Source organism: Drosophila bipectinata, chromosome 3L, assembly GCF_030179905.1.
Source record: "Drosophila bipectinata strain 14024-0381.07 chromosome 3L, DbipHiC1v2, whole genome shotgun sequence".
Lineage (NCBI taxonomy): Eukaryota > Metazoa > Arthropoda > Insecta > Diptera > Drosophilidae > Drosophila > Drosophila bipectinata.
The window spans coordinates 12266396-12285534 of record NC_091738.1 but is presented as its reverse complement, the minus strand read 5'-3'; the positions used below and the strand labels follow the sequence as shown (position 1 = coordinate 12285534).

The 19139-nt window shown below is 43.4% G+C and overlaps 4 protein-coding genes and 1 long non-coding RNA gene across 5 annotated transcripts in view; 2 read left to right on the top strand and 3 right to left on the bottom strand.

The window, feature by feature from the left end:
- Eip78C (Ecdysone-induced protein 78C) overlaps positions 1–5046 on the top strand; it is a 36541-nt gene extending 31495 nt beyond the window's left edge. Inside the window, exons 4-6 of the mRNA XM_043209655.2 lie at positions 1420–2018; positions 2080–2355; positions 2414–5046. Of these exons, the coding sequence (XP_043065590.1) occupies positions 1420–2018; positions 2080–2355; positions 2414–2791 (1253 nt within the window). The 3' untranslated portion in view covers positions 2792–5046. The remainder of the gene's footprint in view (positions 1–1419; positions 2019–2079; positions 2356–2413) is intronic.
- Positions 5047–5151: 105 nt separating this feature from the next.
- On the bottom strand, positions 5152–6867 carry LOC108124694 (inositol monophosphatase 1). Its single transcript, XM_017240475.3, has 5 exons — positions 6726–6867; positions 6362–6472; positions 6149–6282; positions 5729–6094; positions 5152–5668 (listed from the first exon to the last, which is right to left on the bottom strand). The coding sequence occupies exons 1-5, from the start codon at positions 6780–6782 to the stop codon at positions 5404–5406; spliced, it is 933 nt and encodes a 310-aa protein (XP_017095964.3). The 5' UTR covers positions 6783–6867; the 3' UTR covers positions 5152–5403.
- Positions 6868–6986: 119 nt separating this feature from the next.
- On the bottom strand, positions 6987–9262 carry LOC108124693 (uncharacterized). The gene is made up of 3 exons (XM_017240474.3): positions 7981–9262; positions 7548–7919; positions 6987–7479 (listed from the first exon to the last, which is right to left on the bottom strand). Exons 1-3 carry the CDS (start codon positions 9105–9107, stop codon positions 7086–7088), a joined length of 1893 nt encoding a protein of 630 aa, XP_017095963.2. The 5' UTR covers positions 9108–9262; the 3' UTR covers positions 6987–7085.
- An 18-nt stretch (positions 9263–9280) lies between these two features.
- On the top strand, positions 9281–9853 carry LOC138926365 (uncharacterized). Its single transcript, XR_011442852.1, has 3 exons — positions 9281–9413; positions 9473–9622; positions 9712–9853. It is a non-coding gene; the product is annotated as an uncharacterized lncRNA (long non-coding RNA).
- A 75-nt stretch (positions 9854–9928) lies between these two features.
- Positions 9929–18617, bottom strand: AcCoAS (acetyl coenzyme A synthase). Its single transcript, XM_017240473.3, has 6 exons — positions 18085–18617; positions 11610–12348; positions 11400–11554; positions 11174–11342; positions 10920–11109; positions 9929–10859 (listed from the first exon to the last, which is right to left on the bottom strand). The coding sequence occupies exons 1-6, from the start codon at positions 18393–18395 to the stop codon at positions 10411–10413; spliced, it is 2013 nt and encodes a 670-aa protein (XP_017095962.1). The 5' UTR covers positions 18396–18617; the 3' UTR covers positions 9929–10410.
- Positions 18618–19139: the final 522 nt, after the last annotated feature.

Genomic DNA, 19139 nt, shown 5'->3' with positions numbered 1-19139 from the left:
CCAATTCTAATGGGATAGATAACTTTTTAAAGATTCACCTTTAAAAATTTTAAATAATTCCTCTATTAACCAAGTTCTTCTTCTTCATCGCTAATAAAACTTTATATTCGTGAGAGGCTTATACGCTCTTAGTATAATTAGTCATAATTGTTTCTTTAAGCCCCCAGCTTTACGACCCTGGATCATAAAGTCAAGCCAAGGTGTGTCTCAGCAAATGGGTCAGTGTGTTGGCCATCTTTCACTTGGCCAACTGACTGATGAAGCTGCCGCTGCTGTCTCTCAAACTTGCCACTTTGCGTGCACAAAAGTTTTCCGGCTACCGGACAACGGTGCGTATGCGCAATGCATGCAAAGTTTCTTTCACTTTTTTTTGTGAGACCATGTAGCTGACGCATAGTTGTTGTTTGTTTGAAGACCGCCGGCGGCGGCTACCGCAAACCACAAATAACAACAAATAACAACAAGAAATGAAAACAATCACAAGACAAAGCCAAAGAAATACATAAACACATAAAAGGCATGGAGGAAAAACAACGAAATCACTTGCCTCCGTTTTCATTTTGAGCTCAGTGGGTCAATGTCCCACTGATAAAGTGAGTGAGCCGCTGAAAGCCGGCAACTGGAGCAGCTGCGTCTGGTTTTCTTGGTCTTGGTCTGTTTGTCTGGCATTTGGGCAGCCAAATGCGATTTTAATTAATAAAATATGTACGCTATCTGGCCGTTGGCAACCAAGTATTTGGTTGCACAAAGCAAATTTTACGTTGTGCAATTTCAAAAGGCACACACACACACACCAAGCCCCAGACAAATATGAAAAATGTCGAAAAACCTCAGGCTAATGAGCACTTCAAACGATAAACGCACCGAAAATTGAATTATTTTCCCAAGAGAGACAGAACAGTATGTTCTGTATCGCATTTCGACATGCCGAAATTTTCTAGTTGATAGCACAGAAATGTTGCCAATTTGTTGCTACTCGAAAGCCAAGATACTCGAAAGTATCCACAAGTGTGTGACGCATTTGTAAGATTTATGCGTGTGCCAGTTTTTATTCTGTTGGCTAAACACAAGAATACATCATGTGGATCTGTGGATCTGAGGATATGCGGATCGGTGGATGAGAGTGCTACTATGTGGTGTTGATATTATGAGTTAATTGGCTGTTTTGTAGGGAATAGATTTAAATAGGCGGCTGACTAAGCGGCAGCAAACTATGAAATTAAAGAAAATACGCACTATAATCTATATGGATAAAATTCTATATATTTTGCTTACGAAGAATGTAATGTAAAATGTGAGTAGCATTTTCTGTTGCATACTTTTGGGGTGGCCATTTTTTAGACATCAGCCATAATGCATTTTGGAGAAATAACAATGATTATTTATTAAAACTAAATTTTAAATCTTTTTTATTTCCAGCTGTACGTTATGGTCGTGTTCCGAAGCGTTCCCGTGAGCTGAACGGAGCAGCCTCCTCCTCGTCGTCCTCCTCAGCGGTGGGCGTGCCTCTAAATGTTGATGATACATCGGCGCACAGCCTTCATCAATCCCAGCTACAACAGCAACATCACTTGCAACAACAACAGCAGCAGCAACAACAACAGCAGCAGCAGCAATCGCATGCTAGCAGCATAAGGGTTAAGACACCAAGTACACCACAAACGCCACAAATGTGTTCGATCGCCTCCTCGCCATCGGAGCTGGGCGGTTGCAACAGTGCCAACAACAACAGCGTCAACAACAACACCACCGGCAGCTCGAATGCCAGCGCCGGCAGTGTAGGCGGCGTAAGCGTGGGCGTGGTCGTTGTCGGAGGACACCAGCAGCTGGTGGGGAGCAGCATGGTGGGCTCCGATCAGGTGGGCATGTGCCACGACGGCCTGGCCGGCACCGCCAACGAACTGACCGTCTACGATGTCATCATGTGCGTCTCGCAGGCGCATCGCCTTAACTGCTCCTACACCGAGGAGCTGACCCGGGAACTGATGCGTCGCCCAGTGACAGTGCCACAGAATGGGGTAAGTCTTGAAAGTTTATTAAGGAGAAGCTCAAACTAAGTAAGCGTTTTCTCTTTGAAAGATCGCCACCACTGTGGCCGAAAGTCTGGAGTTCCAAAAGATCTGGCTGTGGCAGCAATTCTCGGCCAGAGTAACGCCCGGCGTTCAGCGGATTGTGGAGTTTGCGAAACGCGTACCTGGCTTCTGTGATTTCACCCAAGACGACCAGCTTATTCTCATCAAGCTGGGCTTCTTCGAGGTCTGGCTGACCCATGTGGCACGCCTCATAAACGAGGCAACTCTCACACTAGACGACGGAGCCTATCTGACGCGCCAGCAACTGGAGATACTATACGATGTGAGTATATCTATAAGGATTAACGATTGTAATAACAACTAATGTTTATATTCAATAGTCTGATTTTGTCAACGCCTTGCTGAACTTTGCCAACACACTGAACGCCTACGGGCTAAGTGACACAGAGATTGGACTCTTCTCGGCCATGGTGCTCCTGGCCTCTGACCGGGCCGGACTGAGCGAGCCCAAGGTGATCGGCCGGGCCAGGGAGCTGGTGGCCGAGGCGCTACGCGTCCAAATCCTGCGCTCCCGGGCGGGATCACCACAGGCCCTGCAACTGATGCCGGCGCTGGAGGCCAAGATACCCGAGCTTCGGTCCCTGGGGGCCAAGCACTTTTCACACCTAGACTGGCTGCGGATGAACTGGACCAAGCTGCGCCTGCCGCCCCTCTTCGCCGAGATCTTCGACATCCCGAAGGCCGACGACGAGCTGTAAGCCCGGCATGAGGATCGAAATCAGAATTGGATCTGCCGGAGGATGGAGGAACTGGAGAACTCCGGAGATTCCAAGGGCCGTGCAAAGCAACCGCAACAAAAATATTCTACCACTTGTAGGCTTAAGCAACGTAGCATTAGCGGAGACAGAGGAGAGAGAGGAGATAGAAGGTCAGGAGATCAGATACACGTCTACTCAGCATTAAATGGAATAGTTCACTAAGCCCAATTTGCATATTTGCATAACTAGCAGTGTTAGAGCGTTCCGAACTCCCCGCTGAACATATCCATGCGCAACATAAATTATTTATTTCATTGTTGACTCATCAAGATCCACCAAGCCACCCATACCATATTATACCATACTACACCATACCATCTATGTGCATCAGACATCACACCCACCACACATCCATCACCCGCACCCAAAATTTCGAAAAATGGGAATCACTTACCAAGGCATCTATTCAGAACTCGACTGAAGAGCGAGCGTTAAAGTTCGATAAATACTGGTTTTTTTAAATATTATAATATTAAATACTAAAAGTATAAACGATATCGGATATATGTGTATGTTACACCTAGAGATACGGACCTAGCATAGTCGAAAGAAAAGCAAAAAGACCCATTTCGTTTGCTTGCAAAAATTGGATATCCAACGAGGATATGATACCGATACGATACGATATATGCATATGCAACATGATATATACACACTATGCCTAGTTTAAATCCTTTCAAATTGAAGATCGATGCGTTTATTGTATCTGCGTGTAAATAAATTTAAATTAATTTTTAACATTAACTCGCTGCGACTTGATTATTTTTTAGTCTCCCCCCACAAACCCTCCACAGTCCCTAAGTGTGTCGCAGGATTCACTCCTCCGGCAAATGGCCTCCTCCAAAGTGTTCAGTTTCTCACTTAAGATTAGACTTTCGACATCTTACGATTAATATCCTTGGGTTAGAGACCATCTAAGTTAAGTGCTTTAAGGCTTCATTTGTATAACTTGGAACAATCAAATTGTTTGATCAATTTTTTGAATAGATTGGTGCTAAATTCGTGTGTTAAGTTTACATGGAGGACGATCCGAGACGAGATGGATATGAGATCCGGTGAGATGAGAAAAAAAAAATAAGCGACAGGCGAACAAAATATACAACCACTATATTTAAATCTATCTTATATTATAACGAATACATGTATGTAAAAATCAAAAATGGAATCTTCTCTAAAGCTCTTCTCACTGATTGTTGAATTTATATAGAAAATTTTGTAAATTTTATTAGTATGACAAAGGAAAAGAATATTAAAAGTAGAGGCAGCTGTTTCCATTGCGTTGAGACCAAGACGGCTGCCGTTTTATGCTCCATGTGTACCTTTCGCTTATTAAATTAGAATATCGAAATCAATATAGATCTACTACGTACGTACATTTTTAGACTACGATTTGCAATATCTTAGAAGACACGCAACTTGAAACGCTAGCAATTTTCCATACCCATTTGATCCCCCAAAGCACCCACTCCACCACCGCCTAATATATATAATTTCGATCCAAGCACATCCAAGTATATGATCCCCGATGATAAATCTCTGTGTTAATTTTTGTAAACCAGTGCGCATAATGGAACCTTGTGAATGTAGCATTAAAATACAAATGAAAAAAAGAACAACAGAATTTTAATTACATTATTAACGTATACCTAACTATTATATACATAAATATATGGTATAATAAATATATAGATACAATTTTTTACCTACTGTAGCTTTGATTACATTTTTCAATGATGTGTCAAATTTTAAATGGTATTAACGATAGTGCATAATACTCTACGCAGCCAGAAGGAAAGTAAAACAATGCTGATCGTCAGATGCGCCGACTTCCTGCGATCGCCACTAATCGCTCTACTCGAATACAGTGCAAAAAAAATCAGAAAATCAACCAGAAATAAACTAATCATACATATATCAATATGCAAGACATTGCTTAGCTGTTTACTGAAACCTAGCCCCGAATACCACTCCCCGAATAATGCGGTCGGAAAATTCGACCTTGCAATGCCCTGTTTTGATTTCAAAAAAAAAACCTTATCCGCATTATACACCACTCCACAATACAGGGCATTCACAACTATCCAGATATGAGTCAAGCTCGCTTTACTAACTTACATAAGCCGCAAACAAAAATGAATAGCAAAAGACGATAAGACACTGCGAATACTAATTAGAATGCGGAATACGCAGATTGTAATAAAATTACAGAAAAGCAAACAAACAATAGTCTTTGAATGATTTGATAAAGTTCCAGCGTGGGGTGGGGAAAACTATTTCATCAGAGATAAACAATATAGGTGTTTTGCTTCTACACTGCAACAACGTTTTATTACGATATAACGAAATTAGACACATAAGGAGTATTTATACACACAAACATAGAGAACTTTAAAGGACACAAACGAGTGTTCAACATGTAAATATTGTTATTAGTGTGTTTGGAATATCCACGACTAGGATTCTTCAATTGATTCTTAGGTACTTGGTCGGAACAGGTGAAATGCCTTCGTTAAGATGTTCAGGAATGGATTTCCTTTCAAAAATTAAGTAACTCAATCGTCTCTTGGTAGGGGATAGAACTGGGTCAGCTCCTTGGCGATATCCTGCGCCAGCTCAGGGGTAGCTGCTGCCAGGACACGACGCGACATAATGTCAAACTCTCCGCCACAGGGATCAATGACCACTCCACCAGCTTCGCGTACAATCAAGTCTCCGGCACAGACATCCCAGGCATGAATGCCGAATTCGTAGTTTGCATCGGCAGCTCCCAGAGCCACCATGGCCATGTTCAAGGCAGCAGAGCCCAAAACGCGGAATCTATACAATGAGAAACAAAAATGTATTTGTAGAGTACTGTTGATTATCTAGACCACTTACCCGTGCACCTTCTTGGCCATTTTGGCAAAGTTCTCGTTAACCACCTTCATTTTTGCCTCGTCGCGGGTGGTACCAAATTCGCTGGTGACCAGGGCCTTGCCAATCTCCTTTTGACCGCTCACTTGGATGCGTTTGCCGTTGTAGAAGGCCCCATGACCCCTTCGTGCGGTGAAGCGTTGCTCCAGCAGTGGGTTGTAGATCAGAGCCAATTCGGTGACCTTATTCACCTTCAGACCAACCGAGATGCACGAATGAGGAAAGGCGTGCACAAAATTCATGGTACCATCCACAGGGTCGATGATCCAGGTGGGATCCTCCGTCAGTTTCTTGACTCCTCCCTCGGCACTATCCTCCTCACCAATGAACCTGGAAAGCAAAAGGCGTCTTGTTAATAATCCAAAATCTCTTTGGAGAACTCACTTGTGATTGGGGAACGCTTTGCTGATGCCCTCAATAATTAGCTTCTCGACATCCTTGTCCGTTTGGGTCACCAAGTCAATGTCATTGCTCTTAAGTTCGAACTCGGTGCGGTTGTCATTATTCTTGGCTATTAACTTTAAGGGAAAACAAAACAATGTTTGTTTAGGAAAATTCCATTATTGTTTTCAAGTATTTTTCCAGAATCTTATTTACCCGACCAGCCTCGGAGACCAGATTGCTGGCCACTTCAAAGCACTTTTCCAGATCCACGGTAGCAGCCATTTTAGTGATGTGTCCCTCACAATTCCCCGAAATTGAATGAAGCTATGGCAGAAATCAAAATTTGCGAACTATAATCTAATTACTTAAACAGCCGATTCAACCAGTGTTGCCATTCAGCAGCAAATAATATTAAGAAATTACTAAACTTCATATATAGCACGTTCCCATCAAATATTAGGATGTTTATCAATTAAAACTAATAATGTAATTCATATACCAAAGCAATGAAAAGCTTTTCATTCATAAAATTAGTTTACAAAAACTTCATACATCGTTTGGAAACACTGACACTCACCCTTAATCGTACCCATCGTTGCATCCCTGGCAAAGCGCGCCAGATTTGAAAAGACATTGGAACAAAAAAACTAAATACGTTTGGTTAATAAACTGAGAAAATGCGTATAATTGGTTATACTTTTGTAAAAACTTGGATTATGAACAAAATTTGAGACAACAGACAACTAGGCTTTATGATCCCAAATTTTGTTGGCAGGTTTTTGAAATTTTAAAAGCTCATAATTAAGAATTTTCGGTTCCAATCCAATACCATATTCACTTCATTTAAATAAAAACCATAATGTTCTTGTATTTCTAATACAACGAAAATTTATCCGCCGTGTTAACTTGGACTTCCTGGCGGGCAGTTGTCTGGGAACTAAGCGACGTACGTTCTATTGGCCTCATCCGTGCCAGATGACTCTTCAGTTTCTGGGAAATCGGTCTGTCCACTGAAATCCCTCATCTCAGCACCCGTTCCTTCTGGATCTTGGCTTTTGATTCTTGGCTCGTCGTCGCGTGGCCTCGGATAGGTTTGCTGCAGACTTCCCCCCAGTTGCAAGGCCAGGTGCTCGGAAGAGGCCGCCAGGCAGCGACGGGCCATGATGTCGAGGTTAGTGTTGGCCGGATCCATTACCTTACCGCCAGCCTCGGTAACTAAAAGAATCCCAGCGGCCATGTCCCAACAATGAAGGCCAAAGTTGAAGTAGGCATCCGCCACTCCAGAGGCCACCAAGGCCAGGCACATAGCCGGAGAGCCAACGTCGCGCAATCTAAAGGAGAAGGATAACAATGTCTCTGTTAGTTAATGGTCATTTTTTCACAAAAATCGGATACTAACGCTTGCACCCTCCCGGAAAGAGTATCTGCATTCGTCTTGGCTGCCCTTCGACGCTCTTCATCGTCCGAAGTGCCGTAATCCTGCAGAACCAACGCATTGGATAGCTCCCTCTGTCCGGTGGTCTGAATCTTTTGGCGATTCATCCTGGCACCCTTTCCCAGCTGAGCCGTATACATGTTCTTCATCGGAGGATTGTAGATGATGCCAAACTGGGTCTGCTTGTTGACCAAATAAGCCACGGAGATGCAGTAGTAGGGAAACTGATGGACGTAGTTGACGGTGCCATCGATGGGATCAATGATCCAAGTAGGATCATCCGTCAACTCGCAAATGCCATCTTCAGACCTTGATATTCGCTCCTCGGCAATAAATCTATGGATAGTTAGATACTTGGATTAACAGGAATTCAGGATCCTTCTTAAAGAATACTTACTTGTGATCCGGATATCTTGAACTTATGGCCCCGATGAACAGTTCCTCCACGGCGTTGCCGGCTGGAGATATCGCATGCTGGTTAGGACTCCTGTTGGCGATTTGCTTGTTCTCCTCCTTGTTGCTTTCTGTGAGGGCAATGGTACCCACCATTCGCACCTCTCGGCAGGCCAACAGGAAGAGCTGGTCCAGATTCTCGGCAGGAACCACATCTGGAAGGTTTTCCTCCTCTTCCTCGTCGCTGGCATATGCATCGCTTTCCTCTGTATATATTAATCCGGATGGATCGGGCGAGGTGTTGGTCCCCTTGGAGGCGTAGGCCTTCGAGGGATCAAAGGTTACATCCGTATTGGTCAGTTTGCTCAAAGCACTTTGCGCGTCGTCCAAGTCTTCGTCCTCGGCCGGCATTGTGGGCGGTGGCAACGGCACATCCTCGATCCTTTGCGGGGGTTCCGCAAATTCTTGCTTCGGTGTAAAGTCCAAAGACTTGGGCGCGGGCTCTGGAGGAGTCGGTGGTAGTATTGGCGCTGCTTCCGGCTCTGGTCTTATGGACGCTTGCCTGAACACCGGCTCTGGCTCTTTTATCTCATTGGAAACTTGCACAGGTGCCTCTGGCTGACTAGGTGACAGGGTGTCCCGCTTATCGTCCGTTTCGGAGGATTCAATTTCGGACTGGCGGTCTGGCTTCGGATTAGGCTCCGGCACGGCTGCTGACTTCAATACGGACATCGATGTTGTCGAGCGATTGCGACGAAAATGTTCGCTCTGGATGTTCCTCACCCGGGGATGCTGGGCAGTGGCATCCTCCTCCTCCATACCGTAATTAACCGCTGCATTCGAGCCAGACGAGCGCTTCTGTTGGGAAGGAGATCCTGCAAGCTCGGCAGGGGACTCGGATGTGGACGAGGGGGCGACCGTTGCCGCTGCCGGGGACGCATTAGTATTGACTATAGCTTGGGGATGGATGCGAGTTTGCGACTTTGAACCCACTGAGGCCCGGCGTTTGTCCTCGCCCGTCCGGAAGGCGCTCACCCGTGGATCAGTGCCCGTGGCTTCGTGTTCCTCCAATCCGAAGCCGGTCGCCGCATTTGGCTGCGAATCCTTTGGAGGCTCCTTGTTGGGCTCCATTATGCCTCTGGGTCCGTGCCTCACGGATTATCTGTGCACCAAGTTCTTCCACTGCCGCCAAGAAGTCGCAAGTCCGGCCCGGGCCGAAAGTTTAGACTGGGAGCCAGTCAGAGGTCCAGATGGAAATGCTGTACATAGAAGTCTCCTGCTAGGCCAAGGTGATCAAACACTCTGCCATTTTTGTCAAAATTAAATGATTTCAATATACTTACCAGGATTATAGAAACCGGACCATGAAATACATTGAAACAATAACTTTATTATACAGATATGTTCATGTACATAAATATATATATAATTAGATATGTATATTTCATTCTTTTGCCATTCTTTTGCTGTAAAACTAACAATCTTTTTACAATCAGACGCGAGACAGATATGTCCCCAATTCAGCCAATTGCCATTAACTCGATTATGCATAGACCGGATATCCCAAAAATAACGAGCTCTAACAGCATAAACCTCTACAATATCCGTAGGCTTGCAGCAGTAACTTCATGATATGTTTCGTTGCAGTAAGTCTTCTGACCGTATAACATAATTTCATATGTATATATATATAGTGTATATAGTATATTCGAGCGATTTTCTCATCAACAATTAGATCGTACGTAGGATGTAGGAATGCAACACTGATATGTATCGTTCTCAAAACTTACGGGCTAAGGGGGTTAACAGAGGAAACCGGATAGTCCCCCGACCGGTTCCGGACTTACGTGCATGGATCGTCTCTGGAAATCTGGAAAATGTGTGCTAGAAATAGAAGATCTACAAAATAAAAGAATATATGTATGGAATAGAACAGAAAAGTGTGAGATGTGTACTTTTGTGGCTACAACTGGAATCGTGTATATATTTTGTCTCATATCAATTCTACTAAAAATACATACATAAGTAAGATATAATTAAATTTTTTATCACAACGAATTAGCGAGAACTTAGGCTACTAGTAGGCTACACTACATACGCAACAAAGAAACGGAAAAGAACTGGAAAGAATGTGTGCGTGCTGAGCATGTGTAACTACGGTGAACAGGCAATACACAACAAGATACAGATAGTCAGATAGTTACTCGGATCCGTCCAGACGCTTACGCTTACAAACTAAGTAGAATTTAGGAGGTGCCAACCACACCGCAACCCGGAACGGGACCAACATTGAGCAATAGTTATTTCTATAGATGCACGTCTATAAAGGGGGAGATTTACAGGATACGTAATCGGGATACGTATGTTCTGGCGCTGGCCAGCGATGGAAATGCGAAGCTGGGAGAGCCTTATTTTAGCTGGACCCATCTACCATTTACTTGGCCTCTACGGGCCGGTTGGCGAAGAGCTGCTCCACAATCTGCTCGTCGGCCAGGGTCGAAGTGTCGCCCACATTGCGATCGTTCACGGCGATCTTGCGCAGCACTCGCCGCATGATCTTTCCGGAGCGGGTCTTGGGTAAGCCGGGGGCATTCTGAATGACATCCGGCATGGCAAAGGGTCCGATGCGTTCGCGCACCATCTTCTTAAGATCCGAGATCAGCTTCTGATCGAAAACTTCGTTCTCATTCGGAGTGATGAAGCAGTAGAGGCATTCGCCCTTGACGGGATGTGGGCGGGAAACCACAGCGGATTCAGCCACGCGGGGATGTTCTGTCAGAACAGATTCCACCTCGGCGGTGGACATCAGATGTCCAGAGACGTTTAACATGTCATCGACACGACCAGTGATCCACAGATATCCATCAGCATCGCGACGAGCGCCTATTATATTGAAAATATTTATATAAATATTGAAAAACTCTCTTGAGGATTTCAACTCACCATCGCCAGTGCAGTAGTAGCCAGGGAACTTGGAGAAGTAGGTGTCCTCGAAGCGTTCGTGGTTGTTGTACAAGGTGCGCATCATGCCAGGCCAAGGCTGCGAGAAGACCAGGTAGCCCTCACCCTCGCCCTTGATCTCAATGCCGCACTCATCCAGCAAAGTGGGTTTCACGCCAAAGAAGGGGAATGACTAGAATTGGTAGAAAACAAGAGATTACTTTTCATTTCAAGAATAAATTATGGATTTTACTTACAGCTGAGCCTGGTTTCATGGGGGTGGCTCCTGGTAGAGGTGTAATGACGTGACCTCCAGTTTCCGTCTGCCAGAAAGTGTCCACAATGGAGCACTGCTCCTTGCCAATGTAACGATAATACCAGAGCCAGGCTTCCGGATTGATGGGCTCACCCACACTGCCCAAAACTCTGTAAAGGCAATATAGTTAGAAACTGGAGTAGGAAAGGCTTTCTTATGAAACCTACTTGAGACCACTAAGGTTATGCTTGAGCACTGGTCCTTCGCCGAACTTCATCAGGGCGCGAATGGCCGTGGGAGCCGTGTAGAACTGAGTCACCTTGTACTTGTCGATGACGCTCCAGTAGCGGTCATTGCCGGGATAGAAGGGAGTACCCTCGAACTGGAAAAGTGGAGTGGTTAGACATTGGCTTCACTCCTCTTAGCAAAGTACTTACAATCACCGAAGTGGCGCCATTGGCCAGAGGTCCATAGACCACGTAGGTGTGCCCAGTGATCCAGCCAACATCGGCGGTGCACCAGTAGATATCTCCTGGCTTGTAATCAAAGACAATCTTGAATGTGGTGGCTGCGTAGAGCAAGTAGCCGGCGGTGGTGTGGAGCACGCCCTTGGGCTTGCCAGTGGAGCCACTGGTGTAGAGCATGAACAGCGGATCCTCGGCGTCCATCCACTCGGGATAGCATGCCGGCTCCTTGTCCTCCATCTCCTCGTGCCACCAGTAGTCCCGATCGTCGGTCCATGGGATCTCCTCCTCGACATGATCCGCCTGGCAGGGAGTAACCCGCTTCAGATGCGATACCACAATGCACTTCTCCACCGAGTGGCCCATCTCCTCGACCTTCTCCAGGGCCGTGTCGCAGAGCGCTTTCAGGTACAGAGGCTTCTCGCCACGCCAAGCTCCGTCCGCCGTGATGAGCAACTTGGCCTTGCAGTCGAACATCCGCTCCGCCAAGGAGTCCGGCGAGAATCCGGCAAAGACAATGGAGTGCACAGCACCAATACGGGCACAGGCCAGCATGGCAATGGGCAGCTCCAAGATCATGGGCATGTAAATGGACACACGATCGCCCTTCCGGATGCCATGGTCCTTCAGCACATTGGCGAACCGGCAGACCTCCTCCAGTAGCTTTCGGTAGGTGAGGCCGCGGGAATAGTCGTCGGGGTGGTTGCCCTCCCTGGAACAATGAAACAAAAATAAAACAACGGCCATGAGGAAATATTTCTACATTGCATTATACAGTGTTTACAGTGGGCACGGTCCGGTGGTGGCTCCGGTTCGCAAATGGGTGCCACGTACCGGGTGTCCCACAATTGGGCTAATTACCCCGATCGCAATTGGATCATTGGCTGTAATTCCGTAATTTGATTCTTCCTAATTGCCGAGGAGTCTTAATTCGATTCTTGCTATTTAAATAGCAGAAACATTTTTTTAAATTTATGTCATAGGGTGTTTGAAATTGATAGAGGGCTTATTTTATTTATTTTATGATAAGATGAGATAAGAGAAATATTAAATAAATTTTACTCAAAAGACCCTCAAAGTTTCAAATACTTTATTGTCTCTTAAAGTTGAAATTTATTATTTTACAAGTCAGTTGTCTTTCAGACAAGTTCAGGGTTAGGGTAATAAATATAGGTGTTATTATACGACCCTCTGGTGTTTAGATTTTTTTGTAATGTTTTAAAGGTGTATGTATCCATTTATATAGTAAATACTTGTGCATGTGCCTTTCCCTTTTTGTTCTGAACTTGGCAACAGAAGGCAATGCCAATAACCGACATACATAATTTTATATACAACAGCTGCGAAAAAGTCTTAGACTAGACTACTAGACACTAGGTGTTAAAAGTATGTTTACAAAGCATTAAAAAACTTTGAAAACACCTTGATGTTATTTCTGAAAAGCGCCCTAAAGTGCTTTCATATTTCTATTTAAGGTATTTATTTCTAGAATCATTCTAATAAGTACCCCCAATTCGCATATAAACAGATCGCACTGTCAATGCTCTCTAATTGTTGCTATTAAGGATGTAGTCTCATGTGTGAGGTTGAAAAAATCAAATTTTTTTTTTCAAATATTTCGATAGTATTGTTTATTAAGAATGTACTGTTAAAGTTTCAAATAAAAATATCAAATAATGACAGAGATACAGCCCATAATCGAGAGCGCGCCTACACCGAAAAGTATGAGTTTCTCGGTAGCGTCTAAACTTTAAACGCGTTTTTCTCGGAACGACATTTTTGTGTGCGGCGCAGGTGATTCACAAAATTCTATGGTACCGATCTAGCTGAAATTTGGATATGTTGTTCTAAAAAGTAACACCTCTGTCCCGTACTAGAATCAATTATTTTTAACGATTAGTTTTTTTTTTTATCATTAATTTAAGATAAATTTTTTAAATTAAAAAAAAATTTTTTTTTTGTGTGTTCGCCATTTTGTTGTTTATTGATGAAAATATTTCATTCTAGTACGGGACAGAGCCATAAGCTTACAAAACAATAATCTATTCTAATTTTTTGTTTCGGATGACTCTAGCAGTCGAAATCACCTGCGCCAGGGACCTACCTTTTTTTTTTATATGCATACTTTGGCATGCTATAAAGTGTATTAAACTACACAAGAATAAATTAAACAAAATATTTTCAAATAGTTTATGATGCTTATAAAAACATATGTGAAAATTGAAACGATCGCATTATTTTTTATTACAAAAAAAATTTTTTGAAATAACCTCTAAAAAGTAGGCCGGAACATGAGACTACATCCTTAAATGATTCAATTTAACACGAAACGTATGCCAAAGAGCTTGGAAAGCTTTGCGGGCGGATAAACAAAAATCGTGACCGGACATAAATCGTGAATTTGAATAATTTTTGAATCAGAACCTCCAAAACGGATATAAACATTCTCGATCGCCTGTCGAGAACTAACAACAGTAATGGGGAAAGCAATTTTCCGGACCAGGTTTGGAGGCCAAGGCAGATTAGCACGGCGGAACAGTAATAAACCATATAGGCCGCAATCCCCAACAAATAACCCGACTGATACCCAGGTGTAGTACTCACCGTACAGGTAGACAATGCAATCAGTAGGGCACTATGGCTAGTATAAATCATCCGTCCCCGCCGGCGATAAGAGCTGGCCGGCAATAAAGTGACTTTTATTTGCGGTTTCCACCAAAAACTGGCCAAAATGCGAGAGAGAAAGCAGGAAGCAGACGGAACAACGCTCCCGAGGTGTGACGTTTTGGGGGTTATTTTGGTACCGCTGACTATGTAGTCCGAAGGTGATCAAAGTTCGCCACCCAATGGGTGGGTCGAGAGGGTTGTTTTTGGGGCGTGACTGGACCTAAAGCCGCGAAATGTTATTTCATTTTAACGAAATACTTGTTTGTACGTATTTGTTGCCAATTAGTAAGATGGTAAAAATAAACAAAGTACGCACTGGATCAACAGTCATACGTTCCAAATCGATTTGGACAAGGGTTGTTTCTTGTGACTAAGCTGGGAAACTTAAGGAATTTCTTTGTTTTGTTAAAGTTTGAATCTTATCTTGCAAACTATAAGATACTTTCAATAGAAAACAGAATTTAATAAAATAGTTTTAAGTTTAAACGAAAAAATCCCCTTTTCTTTTTGATAAAAACGCTTCAGAACTATGAATCATATCTTCTGGCCACAGACCCTCAAATAAAATTCTTAAAAAACTGTAATCAGGAATTTTCACTTCAAAAATCGTGCCATTAGTTTTTTTCCCCTTTTTTTAGCTAATCAGTTGGCGACGACTCACAGTCAAGGCCAACTATTTGCGGACGTCCTCTGCACTTATCACCAAAACATGGTAGCTCATAATGTGGAGGAGGCTTCTCCCCCAGCATATGACTAACTGAAGTTGGTGGGAAAAAAAAAGTGGCGCGACGGGTATATTAATTTTCAATTTAGAGACGTAATCGGGCCACTCGCCTCCTAATCTCGTCGGCGGATCGCCAGACAAGAAATTTTCCATGCCGCCTCGGAAACACCTCATGCTACTTTTCACCTCTTGACCACGGCTAGACGCGTGGCCGCTGGCTGTGTTATCACAAATCACAAAAAAAAAAAAAATATTCTAAAATCATGGAAAAAAAAGGAATTTTGGAAAGCTCTCCTCCGCACGCGTGAATGGTACAAATTATGAGTGATCGGCGATCATGGAAAAAAAAACAATAAGCAGTGCTAAACTTATCTTAATAACCATAACAACAGCTGGGGATTCGCGTGTCGAATAAATTGCATCGCATGTTTTTATGCGCAGAGAAAAATTTTTACTTGTTTCAAAATATATAACTAAATAAATTTTTTTTAATCTTCCTAATTAACTTATTTTTAAAGATATATACCATAAACCATATACCATAAAATTTATCAATTTTTCTCAGTGCTTTAGTTTTGTATATTGGATCTCTCTCCTCTCAAGCGACGTCGCCGGGTCTGGTGGTGGAGCCCTACAGTTTTAGAGTCATTATCGTATGATGCTAATCTGCAATTTTAATCTAATGATCTCGCTTTTTCGACTCGTGGCCCATTGATTCGAGGTGACAGTTACATAATTTACAGGGTAGGGCCAGTTTAATCAACCCAGCAGATAACAGTAAAAAGAAATAGCAAAAAATGCCCAGACAGCACTATTCTAGCTTCTTAGCCAGGTAAGACATACTTCAGGTATGGCCCTCTCAGACCATTCTTGCTGTCTCTGTCCCCGCCAACCCCCAAAGACCTGCCTGTGCGTGAGGAGTAGAGCTCTCTAATTGGTTGTGAGTGAATCAGACGATGTGATCGCGTGATTTTCTACCGCCCCAATAGATCTCAAACTGTTAACTGTCACCTGGCAATAGCATTCAAACCGTGACAAAAACGGTCTATAATATTCTGTTTTGGTTTTTTGCCCTCTTTTTTACCTGTGTTTTTACCTGTTTTCCTTTATTTATTGCACCTTTTGCCCAGACGCCGCCACGCTGACACACAAATGGGTGGAAAGAAAGAAAATTATACTAAAAAAAAAATGATCGAAATGTTTAAAGCAAAGACGCGCTTCCATCAATTTGAATAAACAATTTGCGGGCATTGTCAAATCGCTTACATAATACCAGCCGGCTTTCGCTCTTGGCGTGTGTTTAATTCAATTTTGTGTTGTTGCCGACCAGCCTCGAAGTCCCCAACCGTTTGCGTAAATCGGTGGCGATCGAATCGGTTAATATTAGGGACTATTGTCCTAAAAAATAATCTATCACACGTGTGCTTACTAATCTAAAAAATAATAGTAACTATATTAAAAGCTAGTACTCTATTTAACATTAATAGTTCTTGAAAAATTTCCCATCCCATCCCTATTTAACCCATAAATACCCGGCCTATAAAGTTTAAGATTTGTTTTGCTTGACTTTGGTTTGAAATGAAATTATCTGCAAAAGGTTCGTTCGAAAGGCGTTAATTATTACTCATTAATGTGCACGCTTTTTATTGTCTATTTTTTTCCAGTTCCACACTACTATCTTATCAAAGAAATTGAGGACAGATTGCGGGTGCTGGGATTAAATAATTCCCATATAAAAAATAGGGGAAAAGGCACAGTCTAGGTGATGGGCACTTAAGGAGGGTACTTTAAAGTGCTAGCCAGTAATGACCTTGTAATTGCCTTTCAATTACCTGACTTTCATTTGCATTTCACCCCTGCAGGCCGCCTGCAGCACACGTCCCCCTCGAAGCCCTTTCACCTGCAAACGGTAAACAAGTGATAACCCCGAGATAAGCTCATTAGCATTAACATTTGTTTAACATTGTGGTTTTTTTTGTTGTATTCCTGACGCACTGGATGGCGAACTTTGGGCCTCTGAATCTTCTCTCGAAACCAAAACAAAATACTTATTCCCTCCACAGTTATAGGCGGGGTATTTCAAATTAATTGCGTTGTGAGTGGGCACTCGAAAGTTTAAGTATATATACTTTATATATGGCAGTAATCGGAGAAAGGGAGTGTCTGTTTTTGGATCGTAATCAGGAAAGAATGTAGATTGCTAACAAAATTGAATTAAAAGTGAGAAGAGCGTAGTATTCCCAAGCTATTATTTAATATTTACTCTTCATATATTTGCCAGACGCGTGGGAAAAAACAAACATTCTAGATTCCATACTATAGACTTTAGTTAAAAGTCCAACTAAGGCCTTAAACTAACTTTGATTTAATATTTATTAGTTCACAAAACAATAGCCTGGGAATTATGAATATTTCGCTAAAAACTAATTCACAGCCAAAGATAAACAAAAAATCAATCACTCCTTTAACCGGTTTTGTTTATTAACCAATATTAGACCCATAAACTTGGCCGGGTCACGCTGTTATGGGGGTCGTCTCGAGCAGAAGTGACCCTGACATTGACCCAGAGTACCCATACCTATCCAAACTGCAGTCGGGCTTCAAAAAATCACCAAAATTGATTTAATTAAACGTTGTTAGGCCATCACATTGGCTATGAAAACGATTAAATCAATTGGGCTTAATCAAAACAAAGGTAATTGCTCCATTTTCATAGACAGAGATATACAAAGGAATAAATAAAGTCCTTACTACAGCTAAAAAATCGATGGCAGGAGGTACTACGTGTCCTTGAAGCACATCCTTAACAAAAAAACTCAGAGGAGGAGTTCAGTAAAATCATCTGGTCTGGTATTTATGGTGCCTGCGCAGTGAATCCTGGCCAAGAGGAAAAAACCTCTATTATACGTCACGAGACGAGAGTTTCGTAACCACCAGAAAAATCAATAATCCTGTCCTGACACTCGAGCAACTTTTGTTTTCATTCGACCTACACCACCCAGTGCCATGGTTGACGAGGACGACAACGGGGGCTCGATGACGAGGCTGAGAACTCACCAGTAGTAGGCAATCTGGTCGCCCAATCCGTTCCGGACATTGCGATCCAGGAGATTGTAGCACAGATTGGTCGAGGCGCCCTCCATCCACTTGATCGAAATGGGTCCCTTGGAGATGTTGAAGTTGTATTGCAGAAATTTCTGAGGGTCGGCGGGCGTTTCCCAGTGGAACTGCTTGGCCACACGGGACCAGAACTCTGCGGGATCGTCCAGGGACTCCTGGTAGAACTTCTTGTACTCCTCGAAGCTGGATATGTACGCATTTTGGCTGATGGCCGGATTAGGATCGTATATTGATTTTTCAGCTGGCATTTTGTCTGCCTGACTGTGTTGAATTATGGCTTATTTTATTTTTGTAAACTATGCTCCTTTGTCTAGCAATTGCAATTGTCCTGTTTTGCAATTGTCCTTCCTTAACGTAGTGTGTGCTGTGTGTGGCTGAGTGTGTTTGTTTTTATTATTTTTCTGGCGAGCAGCACGCGAGCTCCTCGCACCGCACGGACTGAGTTCGAAAATCGGAATGAGCACAGACCATGTGAAGTAAGCTTCGGGAAAGCTGTCTCGCATCCCCCGGAGAGCTTTTAGGGGCTTTCGGTGGTGGCTGCTACTGCCCGCCGAGCACGCTCTTCAAGTTCAACGAAACCAGGGCCGGCGCGACCAGAGGGATGCCTTATCGGCATCGGTGATCGTTCGCACTTTCAAGGCGCGACTTTCGACGTCCTTATCTTCAAGCACGGCGTAACTTTCCAGAGGAAGGTGTGTCCGGCCCGGACAGCCCCGACCGGCTGGCCTGCACATCATCAGCAATCAGGTGATGGCGGTGGCGTGTGCCGTCCGATCGATGTCCCGGCAACAGTTATTTCCAAATCTGCACTGGCACGCCGCGCCAAGCTGATCCGCATTATCATTCCGGTAGACAGTCCCATAAACACGGGATCACTATGGGAATAAAATAGGAAATAATGGGAAATATGGGAATAAATTGAAAAAAATACAAAACAATATAGGTATATAAACTAAATATAAAAATTAATAATATACAATTTATTATAATCT